The 16,701-nt window shown below is 53.8% G+C and overlaps 1 protein-coding gene across 4 annotated transcripts in view; it reads left to right on the top strand.

The window, feature by feature from the left end:
• AFAP1L2 (actin filament associated protein 1 like 2) overlaps positions 1-10,327 on the top strand; it is a 71,867-nt gene extending 61,540 nt beyond the window's left edge. For 3 of the 4 annotated variants that reach the window (XM_075423798.1, XM_075423796.1, XM_075423794.1), the window contains 13 exons: positions 485-664; positions 1,240-1,329; positions 2,109-2,193; positions 3,153-3,257; positions 3,915-4,126; positions 5,819-5,964; positions 6,213-6,324; positions 6,993-7,232; positions 7,334-7,547; positions 7,792-7,959; positions 8,230-8,411; positions 9,038-9,166; positions 9,533-10,327. In XM_075423798.1, the coding sequence (XP_075279913.1) occupies positions 485-664; positions 1,240-1,329; positions 2,109-2,193; positions 3,153-3,257; positions 3,915-4,126; positions 5,819-5,964; positions 6,213-6,324; positions 6,993-7,232; positions 7,334-7,547; positions 7,792-7,959; positions 8,230-8,411; positions 9,038-9,166; positions 9,533-9,559 (1,890 nt within the window). In that variant the 3' untranslated portion in view covers positions 9,560-10,327. The remainder of the gene's footprint in view (positions 1-484; positions 665-1,239; positions 1,330-2,108; positions 2,194-3,152; positions 3,258-3,914; positions 4,127-5,818; positions 5,965-6,212; positions 6,325-6,992; positions 7,233-7,333; positions 7,548-7,791; positions 7,960-8,229; positions 8,412-9,037; positions 9,167-9,532) is intronic. The other variant, XM_075423795.1, reaches the window with a different exon arrangement.
• Positions 10,328-16,701: the final 6,374 nt, after the last annotated feature.

Here is a 16,701-nt window from a genome sequence, read left to right as displayed (position 1 = left end):
TTAACTAGCTGGCAAAAACAAAGTAGAAGCAATGCTTCAAAAACCATGTCCCAGGGACTTGGGGATCTCACTCCATTTTCAGAAGGGACATGGACGTGGGGCTGCTGAGGGGCACATAAGAGCACATCTGTGGCCAAAATCGCAAATCCCCAAAATGCATAAACATTTGGGAAAATTTTCTGAGGTGGTTGAGCAGAAAGGTTGCTTATCCCACTGGCAGTCTGCATTCTTCACCCTGTAGCAGTATCTGCGAGAGGTATTTCAGACAGTATATGCAGGTACAGAGATGTATGTGTATCTCTATACATATAGATAGGTCCTGTGTGAACATAACAGCCTCATAGGACCTGTGGGACCTTCTTGTGTTCAGTGCACTTAATGCATGTAGTTGCACTGAGCCACATGTAGGGCTGAGTTCACGCCAGCAAGCGAGAGGGAAGCTCCTCCTCAGCCTCTTACCTGCTCTCCCGTCTTCCTTCCCCAGTGCTACAAGAGCTCCAAAGACCACAGCCCTCAGCTCGACGTGAACTTGCTGGGCTGCACTGTCATTCACAAGGAAAAGCAAGTGAGGAAGAAGGAGCACAAGCTGAAGATCATCCCCATGAGTGCCGACGTCATCGTGCTGGGGCTGCAGAGTAAAGACCAGGCAGAGCAGTGGCTCAGGGTCAGTGGCACTTTCGGGGCTTGCCTCGCTGGTGCTCCCGTCCTTCTACCCTGGCTTTGCTGGGAGACCGTATCTTATCTCGGTCCTGTCCTTGCATGCTCTGGCTCCCTCCCTCACTGCGAGCCTGTATACAAATACACCACTTCATTGTCATGTCCCGGGATAGCTGAGAAGCTCTCTGCGGGCAGGAGGCCGCAGAGGGACCTCCCAGCCCAGCCGTTGTGGCAGGAGGGATGGCGGGGGTGGGTGCCCAGCACGGAGTCGCTGAAGATGGAGGGAGACGTGGCCCCTTCCCCGAGACGGCAGCAGCAGAAGGAGCCTTCACGGAGGCCGGGGTGGCAGCGGGGCTGCGAGGCACCGGGGCTGCCTTTGCTGGCAGCATCTCCCCGGCCGACTCAGATCCAGCAGTGTCTGCTGGCTGCCTGCTGCAAACACCAGTAAAGTCCCTGGGGTCGCAGGGAGCTAAACCCTGGGTGTCCAAGGCTGCCGGGGTTTGGCCTGTGCTGGGTGGGAGGACAGGCGCTGATCCCGTTCCTGCAGCTCTCTCACAGGCTGTGGCTTCCCCTCCTGCACAGGTCATCCAGGAGACCAGCGGTCTGCTGTGCGAAGGAAGCAGTGAAGGCAACCAGTACATCCCAGATTCACAGCGTCTCAGTTACCCAAAGGTACTCCTTGTCTCTACAGAGAGAACTAGCACTTAGGCTTTTCCACCCTGTTCCTTTAATAAATAAAAGTTGTAGGTGCAGTAATTTTATCTGAGCAAAGGCTGATCCGAATGTAACCAGACCCCTGTTCTGCTGAAAAGGAGCATTATTGGAACTATCTTAATTTTCCTTTGCAATCTTAATTTTGTTGCTACATCTTTCCCCCAAAACTGACTCGGCGTTGGGCTCTCCTGCATACAGGGCAGCAGCACTATCTCATCCAACAGGACAGCTGTGCTCACCGAGAGCTTTGGGAGGGATGTAGACCCTTGGACGCCAGGGCTTGCATCAGTCTTTAGTCCAGGTTTAGGCAACACTCCCCCTGGGGTCAACTTGTTCCAAAACAGTGGGAGGAGAAATAAACCATCATTGGTGTCTGACAGACACCCAGAATGGACCTGTTTGGGCACCTGGTCAGTTCCTCTGCCCATGCCCTCCTACGGGGTCTAGCGAATGCCCCCAGCAGCCAGGCTGCAGGGCAGGAGGCTGTTGGGTGGCAGCGGTGGTGCCACCGCAGAGGTGAGCCTGGTCAGAGTGGTTCGTGTGCCAGATCTGCCCATGTCAGGCTGAGAAGCAATGGGAAGGGCACAGCGTGAGCGGGTGGGCATGGGATGTCTGTGTGAAAGCATCTCTATGGGCCTTGTAACTCAGGAGTGGGGGAAAAGGCAGTTGTGGCAGGTGATGGCTGGAGGAACGGGTCACATGCATCTGCAGAGCTTGTGTCTGGTGCTTGTTGACAGGTGGAGGTATCCGAGAGGTACTCTGCAGCCTCCGAGAGCGGGAGCAGCACGGACGGCCACCCAGAGACGGTTGAGATAAAAGATGGTAAAACTTCACCCTGGGAATGAGGGGGAAACCAGGCCATTGACTCTGCACGTGCGGTGAGGGTGTCTGTAGTGTCTGCCACTGCCATCCCAGGCTGGCCTGATGCAGGGTGAAAGCTGCATGTGAATTCACTGCCTTGCTTTCTTTTCCATAACGAAGTGACAGGTGGATGTTGGGATTTCTCAGCAGTCACAGAGTTAGGATAGCGCTTGAGAAACCTGGGTGTGATGCCTGCCATACCATACAGATCCTGCACAGCTCTGGGCAGGTCACTCGGGGACAGTCTGAGATGACATAAATCCAGCCTAAGTGACTTGCCTCAGAGATCTCTGCAGGGAAGCCAGAGTGCCTGTGTGAAGTGCTGAGCTGTCTCCAGTGGGAGAGTTACACCTGCACAGTAGGGCATCTGACTTCAGGCTTTAAGCTCCGTTCTCCACTATAAGATGGGTCAGGTAAGAACATTATAAGAGGAGATGCTCTGTCAGAAGAGTGTTGGGACCCGTCTACATATTGGAGAAAGAGAGAAATCCATGGTGAGGACTCACTGGAGTCACCCAACAGATGGAGCTCGGCTGCTCAGTCCCTCTGCATTAGGACTTCATCATTTTGTCATGCTGGAGAGAAAGAAATCTGGACTAAAAACATTCAACTTGATTTCTTATCAGGATTCCCTGATGGTTACACAGCCACAGCCATATTCATGCACTGGCTGCTGTGCTCAGTGGGAAAAGGCTGAAGAGCTTCTTTGGGCATCGGCTTCGGGCTTTGGACTGTTACAGCCCGCTCCCGAGTTGCGGGTTTGCCCTCTGCAAGGAACGTGTGTGCCTCAGCGCTGCTGGGTGCAGGACGGCAGCGCGGGCAGCCTTGGGGCAGCACACCCAGCTGGGACAGCAGCCTGTGTGTCTGGCTGTGAGCGGGGAAAGCCACGCAGACATCTTTTTCTTCTTCTTTTTTGGTAGTTAAGAAGAAGGGCACAACTGGGCTGAAACTGAGCAACCTGATGAACCTCGGGAGGAAAAAATCCAGCTCCCTGGATAGCCCAGAGAGATCCCTGGAGACTTCAAGTAAGTGGCAGCATGAGCCCCTCTGCAGGGACTTGTCTCAGAGCTGGGTCTCGATGTGCCGGGCAGGATGAGCACCAGGCATCGTCCCTCATAAACACACATGTGCCAGGCTGTCCTGCCGGGCGAGGCAAAGAGGCCACAGGCTGCTTGGTCCATGCCAGTAAATCCATGCGGATTGTGGTGCCCTTTACACATTAAGGGGACTGTGTGGCTTGCAAGGGTGGGCAATAGCTCCCGGGGTGACCCAAGAGGAAGGGCAGGTAATACCAGACATGCACGCAGAGGGCATCTGTGCTGCTCTTCCTGGGCATCAGCCCAGGGGATTGGGAGTCAGCAGGGAGAGGGTCGTGTGGGTCAGCGGGTGTTCACCATCTGGCACCAACCTTGTCCAACCATCTACAGCCAGCTTGCTGCTCCAAACCTAACCTGAATTTCAAGGGTCTCATTTTGAACAGATTTTTGCCCTTTACACCCTGTTTCGAATGCACAGGAGAGCTTGTCTTTGTGCTTTTGCTCTTTGTCATTGCCTCTGGCTTTGTGTTGTATGGTGATCTGGGAACTTACCCATCAGACATCCCTGTGCACCCAAAGGAGTTTGGACTCCCTCTCCCCATGGGGTACAAAATGTGCCTAAAAGTAACCTGTGCTTACTTGCAGGTTACCTGAATGTGCTAGTGAACAGCCAGTGGAAGTCCCGTTGGTGTCAGATAAAAGACGGTCACCTCCATTTCTACCAGGACAAGAACCGAAGCAAACTGGCTCAGCAGCCCCTGAGTCTGGCAGGTTGTGAAATTATTCCAGAGCCAAGCCCTGATCATCTCTACTCCTTCCGCATCCTGCACAACGGGGAAGAACGGGTCATTCTGGAGGTAGGGTATATATCTCCAAGAAAGCTCTGCTTCAAGTCATCAGCTTGGGTGTCTTAGTAGGCCTAAATGCTGGTGAGGTCCTCCAGAGGAACCCTCAGTCCAGCAAAACAGAACCTGAACCATGGGACTTGGGTTCATCTGTCTGTGGTCACCTAGAAGGTGTCCCATCTACCTGGTAGTCCAGGCCATGTCTGATGCTGGTGCCTGCAGAGGACCATTCAGCCTTCATCTTAGGCACTCATCTCGGGATGGGATGAAGGGTCCTCTGGAGGTGCCCATCTCTCTCCACTGAGTATAGGATAACCCTGGACGACTGCGTTAGATGGGATGCATTTCAGATGGTTAATGTTAGATGAGAGGAATGCCACTTTTGGGATTTAAGTCTGTGGTTAGGAGAAACAGAGAACTTCATCTTCAGAGAGTCCCAAAGCCACAGGTCATGCATCCCAAGTAAACACGGATCTGCCCTGAAAGTGCGAGTGAATTCATTTCCATCTGTTACTTTCCTTTGCCTGCATCCAGGACTGTTTATCTCTAATCTTAGTTCTCTCTGACGACAGCGTAATTATAGTAGGAGGTGGACAGCGTGAGCAATTTCCTGTATTTTTCCAGTGGGTGGAATATTTATAGCTAAACAACTGACTTCAAGGGCCTGCCATGAAGTTTGAAGGTGTTTTTGTTTAGCTTCTGATTCGGGGTATGTCTGCGTCTAAGAAATTTTGCACAATTATAAACCTAAAGAAGAGGTGCTGGGAAAATTTACATTTTGTGAATGGAAGAAACTGTATTTTCCCGGGATGTCAGACTCCATGTACAGACTGGCTCGCTGGCGGGCTTCCCAGGGACTGAAGTCTCTGCTAAATAAAACAGATTGCAAGCTTAAACTGTACTTTCCACTTTGGGATTCACTTGCCCTGAATTTTACTTTGTGCTTACTGCTGTAACTCCTCAAATCAAAGCAGAAGATGGCTGCAGCAGCCCCACTTCTTCTCACTTCAGGTAGAAACCCCCCGCTACAGGGAAGTGCATGTGGCTGTTTGCTAGAGCTGACTTCAAGGCTCCGTATTTAACTCTTCAGTCTGCAAAATGTCAGACTGTTCGCTGCGGCTGGGAATTTTGTACTGATCATGTTGAAGCGAGGGACTCTCCCTGATGTTCTCTGACCCCGCTTTGAACCCTTCCCCTCCCCTCTCCCCTGTGCAAACAGCCCTGGCAGGGGTTGGGGCTCTGCCCCGGGCTCCCTGGTGTGCTCGGGTCCCCTCGCACATCAGTGCTCGGCCATCCCATTGCTGCGCTCTGCCGGTGCGAAATCAAATCCTCACGCTTTCCTCGCCAACGCCGGCTCCCCACCAGCACCTCCAGCCACGGAGACTTCTCTTACTCTTGTAGGCAGCTGAGCTGGTCATCGCTGAAAGGAAGATGCAGACTGACTAGAAATTGTAGAAGGGAGTTAAGTGAAGAGCTGCATTCATGTATCTTCCAAATTTGTGAATCAGTCCATGCAGAGAGCAATACTTTTTTCCTCTTTAATGTGGTATCAGGGCTAACACAAGTACCTGGCCGTTCATCTTTCCCCTTGCACGCCAGAGGACGGCCAGCACAGTTCCCTACCCAAGGCTACGGCAGCATCAGCCTTGGGAGCGCGGAGAACCTGCTGCTGCACCCTGTGCTATCTGTCTGATCACCTCGTAGGCGAAGTCCTCGGAGGAGATGGGCCACTGGCTGGGCCTCCTCTTGTCGGAGTCAGGCTCCAAAACAGACCCGGAGGAATTTACCTACGATTACGTGGACGCCGACCGGGTTTCCTGCATTGTGAGCGCTGCGAAGAACTCCTTCTTGTACGTCAGCGGCAACGCGCGGGACTGGGGGGGGGGGAGCAAGCTGGGGCGGTGGGGTCCCTCCACTGGTGAGTGGCTGGCTGCCACAGGGCTAGGGGATGCCCTCACGGCTGCGGCTTGGTCACCGTCTTTGAAAGTGGGCTTGGCTGGGGCTGTGGGGCACGTTCAGATGCCCCAAAACCCAGCGCGGTGCAGCCACGCGGTGAGCCCGATCCCTCCTGACGGGCTGTCCCGCTGCCTGTTCCCAGCTTAATGCAGAGGAAGTACTCGGAGCCCAACGCCTACATCGACAGCCTGCCCAGGGGCAGGGCGCAGCAGGAGGAGCTGTACGACGACGTCGACCTGCCCGACCCGCCGGTGGTAAGATGCTGCGGCGAGCTCTGCGGAGACCGCGGGCGAACGTCTGGCCAGGAGGAATCTCCAGCAGTGAGGGGGGAGGTTTTTTCCAAAGGCAGCAAAGAGGATTCCGAGCCTCTGGGGAGAACCAGGCTTTTGCAACGGGACAGAAGCGAGTGCTGGAGAGGAGTCTACGGCACGGGAGAGTGGTTTCCAGTGGGGTGCTGCAGCGATCCTCAGGCAGCTGGGATGAAATCCCACGGTTTCCATCAGTAAACAGCATGGTTTATCTGGTGACAGAGCGTGGGTTGTTGGGAGCCTGGTCTATCAAAATTCTTTCTGATGCCTGTGAGAGCAAGTAGTGTGCAGACAAGAAAGACAGGCAATGCTGGGGCTGGGACTGTAATCCTGGGAAAGGCAAAGAATCTGGCTGGGTACAGCTGTGAGATCCTTGCATGGGGCTGCTGCTACCACTGGAAAGACCTGTTGAAGGGAGAGCAGGAGGGGCCTTTCCTTCAGTACACAAAAAAGCCCTGTATGGAATGACCTACAAGAACGGGGTTTTAGCTCCTTTGAGGTTTACGGGAAGTACTCCAGATTGCCTGAGGTGCTGCTGTGCTGCAGTGAGATGCTCCCTGTACTTCTGGCTGCAGCAGATGGTCCTTTTCCAGGGGAACACTCTCCTTTTGCAGGAAGAAGTACCCAAGAGTGAGAGCAAACTGGAGGGAGACCAAGACAGAGTGTACCTGGATCTCACCCCAGTGAAGTCCTTCCTACACTGTGCTGGCAAGAAGTCATGCCAGCCTTCGCCCCTCAGCTCGCCGTCTTTAGAAAGGGCCGCCAGCAGGGCTGCGGCAGACGGCACAGCCGCGACGGCCCTCGGGGCCAAGGAAGCCGAGCCCTGCAGCGAGGCGATGGAGACCTCGGAGCAGGTACTGTCCTGAACTGTGGTGCGGGGTGGTGCGGGGACAGGCTTCGTCAGCGAGCCAGTGCCCCCCGCCACATTATCCCACTTCATTCCCCCCCTGCCCAGAAGCATCCTGAGAAGCCGGAGCCCGACGAGGGGCCACCGCAGATGCCCACCGTCAAAATCCAGACGCAGCAGCAGAACATTGCCTTCCCGCAGCCGGCCGCCGAGCTGCCGGCGGGCACGGTGACGACAGCGGGCACGGTGACGACAGCGGGCACGGTGACAGCAGGCAGTCCCCAGCTGCTGCCCGCGCACCGGCCCAAGATGCCACTGCCGGGTGAGCAGGCTACACCGGTGGCCGTGGGTGCCCGCTGCGGCAGGGGCTGGGAGGGGGGTGCTGCTCCACGCGTGCGTTCAGCTTCCCACTGCTGTACAGTAGCTTTGCCGTGCCCAGGGGGCTGATAAGAGTCTCGGCTGGTGACGTTCCAGATCCCCATTCGTTTTGTTTCCAAGCTCCTGAAAAGGTTTTCCCTCCTGCGTTTTCCCCTGGCTGAGCTTGTTCTGGTGGGTTGCGTTTCCAGTGGCAGCAGTGGAAACCAAGCTGGGCAAGAACAGGACGGAGGCGGAGGTGAAGCGGTTCACGGAGGAGAAGGAGCGGCTGGAGAAGGAGAAGGACGAAATCCGGGCTCAGCTCACCCAGCTGCGCAAGGAGAGGCGGGAGCTGAAGGAAGTGCTCGCGGGCAGCACAGGTAGAGCAGGGCAAGGGGTGATGTGTGGAAACCAGCCAAGGTGGGACCACGGGGAGGGAGGGGACAATGAACATGGACCCCGGGATCAGAAGGGGCAGGGGGAAACCTGGTGCTTTGAGCTGAACCACATAGCCCAAACTGCACTAGAGCAAGAGCTTGATCAGTCAGAGTCCTTCTTGGGGCAAAATACAAGGAAAACCTACAGGACATGCCCCAGTCCCTGCTCCCCTCACAAGCTTCCCAAGTTCCTGACCAAAGTTACCTTCACAGACAAGAGCCTGGAGCAGAGGCTGAAGGAGATAGAAGAAGAGTGCAAAAGGAAGGAGAGCCGGAGGGTGGACCTGGAGCTGAGCCTGGTGGAGGTGAAGGAGAACCTGAAGAAGGCAGAGTCCGGCCCCGTGACGCTGGGCACCGCGGTGGACACCACACACCTGGAGAACGCAGCCCCACGGGTATGTGGGGGGCACCCCTGGGATGCACAGCGGCTTTCCAGCAGCTGGGCACTCGCGCTGTCTCAGCCTGCTTAATAATATAATAATTAATAACAGTATTGTATTATCATAATATGTAGTCTTCTAAAAATGTGCATACTATATTTATATATTATCTAAGTATTATTGTATATAATATACATAATAATAATATAATGAGGTAGCAGCGGCAGCAGGGAGGTGAAAGGGGGCTGAGGGTCAGGAGAGCGGCTCTATTTCCCTGTGGGACCTTGAGCAACACCCTCCAGGGACAAGCAGGGCTGCACCCAGCTCCTTCTGCGCTCAGCTGAGCCTAGGGGTGTTTTTTTGTGGGAAGATTCAGACATCTAAATATCTTCTTGGGAACTTGGTTCCCATGAAATGGAGATGGTCACTGCCTGAGCCCCGCTCTGTACCTCTGCTTGAGCGCTCAACCCCCAAACACACCACCTGCACTCATCCTGGTGGTGTTCTGAAATTGGTGTGTCACTGAAAAAAATGGGCCTCCGTGCAAGTGGGCTGTGACTGTGACGAGGAGGTGGTGGGGAGAGGCAGCAGTCTCTCTCGGTCGTCTGAAGTCATCACTATTTCTAGTATTTTTATTGCAGATTCAGGCAAAAAGTGCCAGTCCGGCAAACAGCGCAGAGAACTCGCCAGTCAATTCAGCAACGGCTTTAAAAAACCGGCCTTTATCCGTCATGGTGACGGGGAAGGGAACAGTCCTACAGAAAGCTAAGGTAACGCACCAGTTTGGAGAAAAGTCCATCTGGGACAGCCAGTGCTTTTCCCTCCTGGCAGCGGAGCAGACTGGCGGCTCAGGTGGTTCGGGGTTGGGGGGGGTCTCGCATCTGGGCAGCGCCCCTGACCAAGCAACACTTGGAGCAGGCCCGCCTGCTTTTCCTCTGATCTTTTCACCTGGGCTTGCCCTGGCTGCGATTTAAATGACTGAATGTGTGTGTTGTGTATAACAGAGAGACATCCCTGAGCCACCCTGCAGCCAGAAGCACCTGGGTGCCAGACGAGGGGGTTGATCCTGCGCACCTTGCGGCTGCTGCGGCTTGCCAGGTTTGCCTTTTGACTAATTTGCCTTTATTCCCTGGCAGGAATGGGAGAAGAAGGGAGCCAGTTAGAACCACCTTTTCCAGAGACGGACTAAAGACTGGAACTGCCCATGCATGGCTAAGGGGATTCAGTCATCTGTAGGTGGAGGTTGGGTGTGCAACACAACCCCACACCAAGCGCCGCCTCCACGTCGCGCCAGCGGCTCAGACGCAGCAGTGGGGTCAGCAGCTGCCGATACGAATTATCCCAAACGATCTCGCTCTTTCCAGACAAGTCCCAATCACGTAGCTAAAACAAATAACAACCAGTGGCAATCCTTGCGTCGAATTCCTAACCCAGTTGATGTAAACAAGAACGTTACTGTACATAGGGGTGTTTTGTGCATTTCTACTCTGAAGGTTTATCAATGAGTTATTATGGTTTCTATATTAGTGACAGTAGTGGGTTCAGAAGGGGCCTCCACTATTCTTTATACCCCAGTGGTTTTCAACCTGTTGTGGTGAATAACAGTGAACTCAAGTCTCGCCTGTCTTGCTGCCAGTCATCACTCAGCTGCATTTCATCCAGCCTTCAGTCAAGGGCCGTACCCTGATTTGACGCTTGAGACATGAAGGAGAAGCACCCAGCAGTCTGTCCAGGGGCTTTTCACTCAATGTCCCGGTGCATCCCAGCATGTGCTTACTCCTGCCAGCCTGCTGCAGATGTGCCGGAATAGTGAGAAAGATCCCTCCTCACCTTCTCGTGCTGTGCTACAGACTGGTAGCTCTGGGCAAAGATCTGCCAAGCAGATTCGCTTGATTTTCTTGAACATCTTGATCTACTTCACCTGAGGTGTTTGATCGGGGGGGGGGGGGGGGGGGGGGATCATATTTGAGTACTTGTTAATAATTTGTCAAAGGCCCAGGCCTGCTCATGCATCGGACGGGGAAGCTGGATGCCAGGGCACCCTTCAGGGCTTGCCCTGTCCAAGGGGAGGTAGAGCCGTCCCGGTGCTGCTGGCCCGGCTGTGAGCACCATTTTGCCGATGCTCTCTGGTCCCCGCAGAGCCACGGCAGCCTGGGCCAGCCCCGCCACCGTACAATCTGCTGGAGACATCCCCGTGAGAAAGGGGCCCCTCCGCACGGGCAGGGCTCTCCTCCAGCCCGGCAGGCAGGGATGCACCGCTGCATCTCTGGGGAGCTGCTGCCCCACTGATTTCCAAATTATTAAACTTAATAGCCTTTGGACCCTGGCAGTGTGGCCCACAAATCCCACCCCTCTCCACCCTAGCCAAGCTTTCTAAAGAAAGATATTGGACATTTGGGACTGCTAAGCTTAGAGACATTGAAATTTGAAGGCGGGAGGGGGTGTGTCAGAAATCCATGCCCTTGCTCCCTGCAATCTGCTGTCATGTCTGAGGGCCTGGGGGGTTGGACCAGATGACCCACAGAGATCCCCTTCCAGCCCCTACCATTCTGTGATTCAGGGTGCAACACAGCACTTGGTCAGGGTATCCTGGAGGCAAGGAAGGGGCCCTTGCTTCCAATTTCACTTTGGAAGTCTCTGCTGTGGTGCAGAATGGAGGGATTTGCTAATCCCAGGCTTTAGGAGGAGTTCATTGGCCCTAGCTGTCAGGCCTTTCCCTGTGCAAGGTTTGCACATAGGAAAAACCTCATACAAATAAACCACTGAAATGTCTGGTTCAGGACCCAGGGGACTTTCCAAAGCACAGGGAGGCCATGGACACCATGAAGCTTTTATTTTGACCCATGATGTGCTGGCAGGAAACCCCCTCTACACCGCAGATATATGTGTGGTACCATGTCCTCGCCCTACACCCTGCTGCCATCCTCCAGAAGGTGTCCAGGCATTTCACAGTGGTACTGAGACAGCAATGGACAAGAGCAGCTCTGCTTTCCCCACCACAGCCCGGTCAACTTCAGTGGTCCTGCTGGGACATCTCCATCAGGGGATGGTAAACGTGGGCAAGTCCTGAGCAACACATGTTCCACAGGCAAGAAATGTTAAACAATGTCTCTGTGTCCCCATCGTGTTCCTAACCCAAGGCATTTCCTTTGTTGTAACTGTGACCTATAAAGTGGCGCTTTAGAGGGTTTTATAATAAAATGTTGAGTATATTACATTATGTGTTTTTTTCTTTGTAAATGTGGCTTGTCCCTGCTCTACTTTCCTGTAGATTTTATGCACATCAAACCGCTGTTAGTTACTAGAAAGTCCCTTAGCTAGGCCGTCTACAACTGCAGTGGGTTATATCTTAACTAATTTAGTCCTTTATAGTGACCGCGCCATCAACCAGAAATATTTTCAGACATCTAACTGAAAAACAGCAAGAACGCTGACAATTTGCATGAACACATGTAACAGATTCCTTGCCTGTGTCTCCATAGCGCAGTCCTCTTGCACAAAAGCAGCAGAGAAAAACGCATCCACTGCCTTGCTGTGGCCACTAGATAGCAACTGTGTGCAGCGCTCGGTGCCTGCTGCAGCTGCCGAAGGGAGAGCCAGGACCGGCTTCAGCTGGAAAGGGAGGAAAAGAGTCAGTAAAGACGGTGGTTGAGGCCAGTCTTTACGGAACAGACACCAAACCAGATGCGTTTGTGAAATCCCTGTCGGTGGCTGTACCACTGCTAGCTCCCCTCCTGCAGAAAGCTGCAGAAAGCTTGCGAAGGCACCGCAGCTACTGCACAAAGTCCTGGGGAAGGTCCTGCTCCCCTGCCTTTCCTAGGAAACCTGCCGACAAGCCCATTAGCGGCCCATCGGCCTCTGAGCCCAGGAATCCCAAAAGAACTGGATTTGGGATTGCTATTTTTGTGAGCTGAAAGGGTGGCAGCAGTTGCTTTTGTCCTTCCCTCACAGCGCTGCCCACCACCTATGGCTGCTTTATAACCCCTCGGCATCGCCTCCAGCTGCGCCAGCACCCCTCTGCCTTTCCATCCCCGGGGAGCATCCTGGCAGCAAACACAGCTGCCAAGGGTCATGGCTGCACCCAGACTAAAGGGCTCGCGCACCCAAGCACCACGAAGCCCTCAAGCCTGACCCAGTGCAGTCCCACCCCACAAAATACAGAATCACAGAATCACAGAATAGTAGGGGTTGGAAGGGACCTCTGTGGGTCATCTAGTCCAACCCCCCTGCCGAAGCAGGGTCACCTACAGCAGGCCGCACAGGACCCTGTCCAGGCGGGTCTTGAATATCTCCAGAGAAGGAGACTCCACAACCTCCCTGGGCAGCCTGTTCCAGTGCTCCGTCACCCTCAGAGGGAAGAAGTTCTTCCTCATGTTCAGACGGAACTTCCTCTGCTTCAGTTTGTGCCCATTGCCCCTTGTCCTGTCACTGGGCACCACTGAAAAGAGCTTGGCCCCATCCTCCTGACACCCACCCTTCAGATATTTGTAGGCATTTATAAGGTCCCCTCGCAGCCTTCTCTTCTTCAGGCTGAACAAGCTCAGTTCCCTCAACCTCTCCTCGTAGGGGAGATGCTCCAGTCCCCTCACCATCCTCGTAGCCCTCCGCTGGACTCTCTCCAGTAGCTCTTCATCTTTCTTGAACTGGGGAGTCCAGAACTGGACACAGTACTCCAGATGAGGCCTCACCAGGGCAGTGTAGAGGGGAAGGAGAACCTCCCTCCTCCTGCTAGCCACACTCTTCTTGATGCACCCCAGGATCCCATTGGCTTTCTTGGCAGCCAGGGCACACTGCTGGCTCATGGTTAACCTGTTGTCCACCAGGACACCCAGGTCCCTCTCCGCAGAGCTGCTCTCCATCAGGTCCACCCCACGTTGAAAGACTGGGCCCAAAGACACGGCTGTGTAGGGAGGCAGAGCTCCTACTGCCGCTGAGGAAAACACGCAGTTTAATGCTTACTGGTACTGCTTCGTTACTTATTCCCAGTGTAATTCTTATCTGTGCACAATGCAGCCAGGCTGCCATGGGGCCCACGGTGTGTCACAAGCAGACATCCGCATTCCTCTGGAAGGAAATTTGCTGCTACAAAAAATTTCTCTTAGCAAATGTCTCACCTAAGTACCTCCAGTTCTTGCTTTGGATACATGGCGCAACCCTGCAAGAGCTACTGGGAGATCCCACCATCTTGCCTCGCACACTAAGAGGGCTAGTGGGCACTTTGATTTTTCAACAACGACACAAGTGTCAGATTTTAAAGAAAAATAAAAAAAATCCTTCTCTTATTGGTGGAGGAGTTGGCCTGAATGTTTATGTAAGTTGTCTGGGGGTATAAATCAAATTAATTTACCTCTACTGAAGAGAATAATATTGCAGGCTTTTAGGAAGCTGAAGAAGCCAGCTGGCTTTAAGGAGAGCATCAGCAGACCCAGTGCCAGCGCTGCGGTGCCCCTCACAGCCTGGCCCTGAGTGTCGGTGCCCAGGGAGGGTGGCACAGCGGGCTCCAAAGCCCAGGTCCCCAGCTGCAGCCTTTACAGTACAGGCACCACACACATTTAGTCATCAGAAACAGGCACGGTTTTGCTTGCTGAGGGAAGGTAAGACTAAAGGGGGTGAAACTCATGGCACTTAAATTGCAGTTTCTTAAAGGAGAGGCAGGCTGTCCCTTGAAGTCAGCACATGGCCGGCGACCAGCCAAGGCTCATCCAGCATCCCTACAGAGCGAGAGTAATTCACAGCTCCGGCAGTGACAGCCCAGCCATCTGACGAGGACCTGGCACAGACGGCGTCCCCTGCGCTCCCCACACGCCAGACAGAATCAGCGCTGGCTTCGCAGGGACCCCACCTCCTCGGTGGCTGAGCCAGCCTCAGACACCGACCCCGCCTGAAGGGAACGAGCTCCCATCAGGTGAGTTCTCATGAAGTATTTCTGCTTGAGTCAAAGCAAGTCCGTGAGAGTGAATTTAATAAGAGATCATGTCACAGACCCAAGTACCTTCCTTACTCTTTTTTAACTAAATTGTGGAGGAGAAAGGGCCTAGAAATTAGCCAGGATCTTCAACTCATTTTGTCTTTTTAAAAAAGCAAACAGGTCCAACAACTGCTCAGCAATGTCCTGCTTGCCCATGGGATCAGCAGGTCTCTCCAAGACCGTCCCATATACCCTGATCCTGTTAACAGCTTGGCTTTTCCCATCTCCTCCCAATGCCACAACACCTCCTTACCTTGCAAAGTCCCATACAAATGAAGAGCTGGTGGGTGCTGCTGCTGCCAGAGCACATCTGAGCAACCATCCAAGGCTTCAGCGTTCAGCCACATCTGGGAGGAAGGCCACAGTCACAGCACACGTAGATCCCTGGCACATGGGGATCCCTGGGGCATTCTGGGCACTGACACCTAAGCCAGATGCACCCAGAGGCTGAGGGCTGGGTTTAGGCACCAGCTTTCCCAAAACTCCTCCATGAGTTTCCAACCTTTCACACCATCTCTACTTGAGAAACTGATGCCCAGGGCCAGATGTATCCCATCCAGCATTCTAGCTGTGCCTAAAACCAGCAGGGTGGTACAAATGCAGAGTTTCACCCAACTCAGGACCCAGGCAAGCATCCTTTGTCCCAGTAAAGCTCATGCACTCTAAAAATGTACTTATTAACTATGTAATAAAATAAAAAGAACTTATGGAGGTTACACCAAACCACATTTGCCAGAAGGCAAAGCGCTCAGCAGCACTGTACAAACGATCCTGAGGCAACAGAGGTAGAAGGAAAAGGCTCTAGGCACCTGTATGAGGGCAGCGAAGCACATTCCAGCTCCAGAGCTGCGTGCCAGGCACGGTAAATACGCTTCCGTTGGGGAGGGAAGACGGATCCTGCACCGGACAAACGCCTGTACAGAGCGAATTCCCGACGCTGTTAGAGACGAACCATAGCGTGGAAACCACCGGGGAGCTGCAAACCCAGCGACACAGCAGGGCAGCGAGGGCGAGAAGCCATGGTCTCGCCGACCCTCCACACAACAGAGGACGTGCAGGGAGGTTGGGAAGGGTTTCCAGAGCAGTCTGGCTGGAAGCCAGCCGCCTCCATGGGCACTTCTGCACCATAAAACACAAACCATGTCTCTGGGTGTCAGCTGGGAGTCTGATCTAGCCCGTTCTCCCCACAACAAGAGACAACTGACAGTTTTCCAGCAGAGGCCATGCTTAGCTACAGCCATGCTGAAGTAACATAAATAATTAGTTTCTCTTTCTATCCCAAATGCCAGCCCTTCAACTAAGCCTCTATTTTGCCGTGCCTTAGGGACACAGACAATCTATTAAAATGACAGTGAAAAGAAAGAGGAAATTCTCCTGTTTCCTAGCCTGGTTTCTCCCACAAGGTACAACACTGTTGCTTCTGTCCCAGTGCCAGCTTTCATCCCCGAGAGTGCTTTATGCCGTTCTCCTTCTGACAACGAACCTGCAGAGTAATCTGTGTCTCTCTTTGTGCATCTAATGTTACCATTCAAACACGGGGCCAGGACATCTGGGTGAAGGGATTTTTCCTCTTCTGGGAACAAAAGATGGTATTTTCAGGACTGCTGGCAGTCGCAGTTGATGTCTCTGCCTTGGCCCTGCCCAGAGCCGCTCCTGCTCTCCCGAGGTGATGGACGCCATGGGAAAGGCAGCAGAGAACAACCCGACTGTGAACCACGGGCCCCAGGGGAGCAACTGCGTAAATTTTACACCTTCCTGGGCAAACTGATCTAGTGATCCAGTGAGACTGATGCTCTGAAGGATGCAGGCATGTGGCCAAACTGTCTTTGGAGACACGTGAACCATCACAGCCCACCAGCAGCTCAACTTGCGCTGCAGAGACCACTGCTGCGCTGGGGACAAGATCAGCTTTAAACAACAAGGGGAGGCAGAAACGCCGTTCAGCTCATTCATCCGGGTTCAGGCTGGGACAAGCACGCTGTTCTCCCCAGCCAGCTTCAAAAGGAGAGCAAAGCAACATGGCAAAGCTCTGAGCCACAGAAACAGCACCAAAAAGAAGCGGCAAGACTTGACCTGGACTGGGCAAAAAAGAAGGAATAAGAGAAAAACATGCACTGGCAAGGAGAGAGCAAAGAGGTGGCCAGCAGGAGTAGAAAGGAAGGGGTGGATGAGACCTGGGAGGAGAGGTCCAGGCCTCTTCCTCCTCTGACCTGGACGCTGCCTGCCACGCTCTGCTCCCAGCACCCATGCGAAGCTGCTCAGGCGGTTGTCCTGGTCCTGTCCCCTCAGGTCAGACTGTGGCTGGCAGGTAAGTGTGAGGCTGGGAGGGGAGGAATG

Source organism: Opisthocomus hoazin, chromosome 6, assembly GCF_030867145.1.
Source record: "Opisthocomus hoazin isolate bOpiHoa1 chromosome 6, bOpiHoa1.hap1, whole genome shotgun sequence".
NCBI classification, from domain to species: domain Eukaryota; kingdom Metazoa; phylum Chordata; class Aves; order Opisthocomiformes; family Opisthocomidae; genus Opisthocomus; species Opisthocomus hoazin.
The sequence above is the reverse complement of the archived record's forward strand: the minus strand, read 5'-3'. Positions and strand labels throughout refer to the sequence as shown.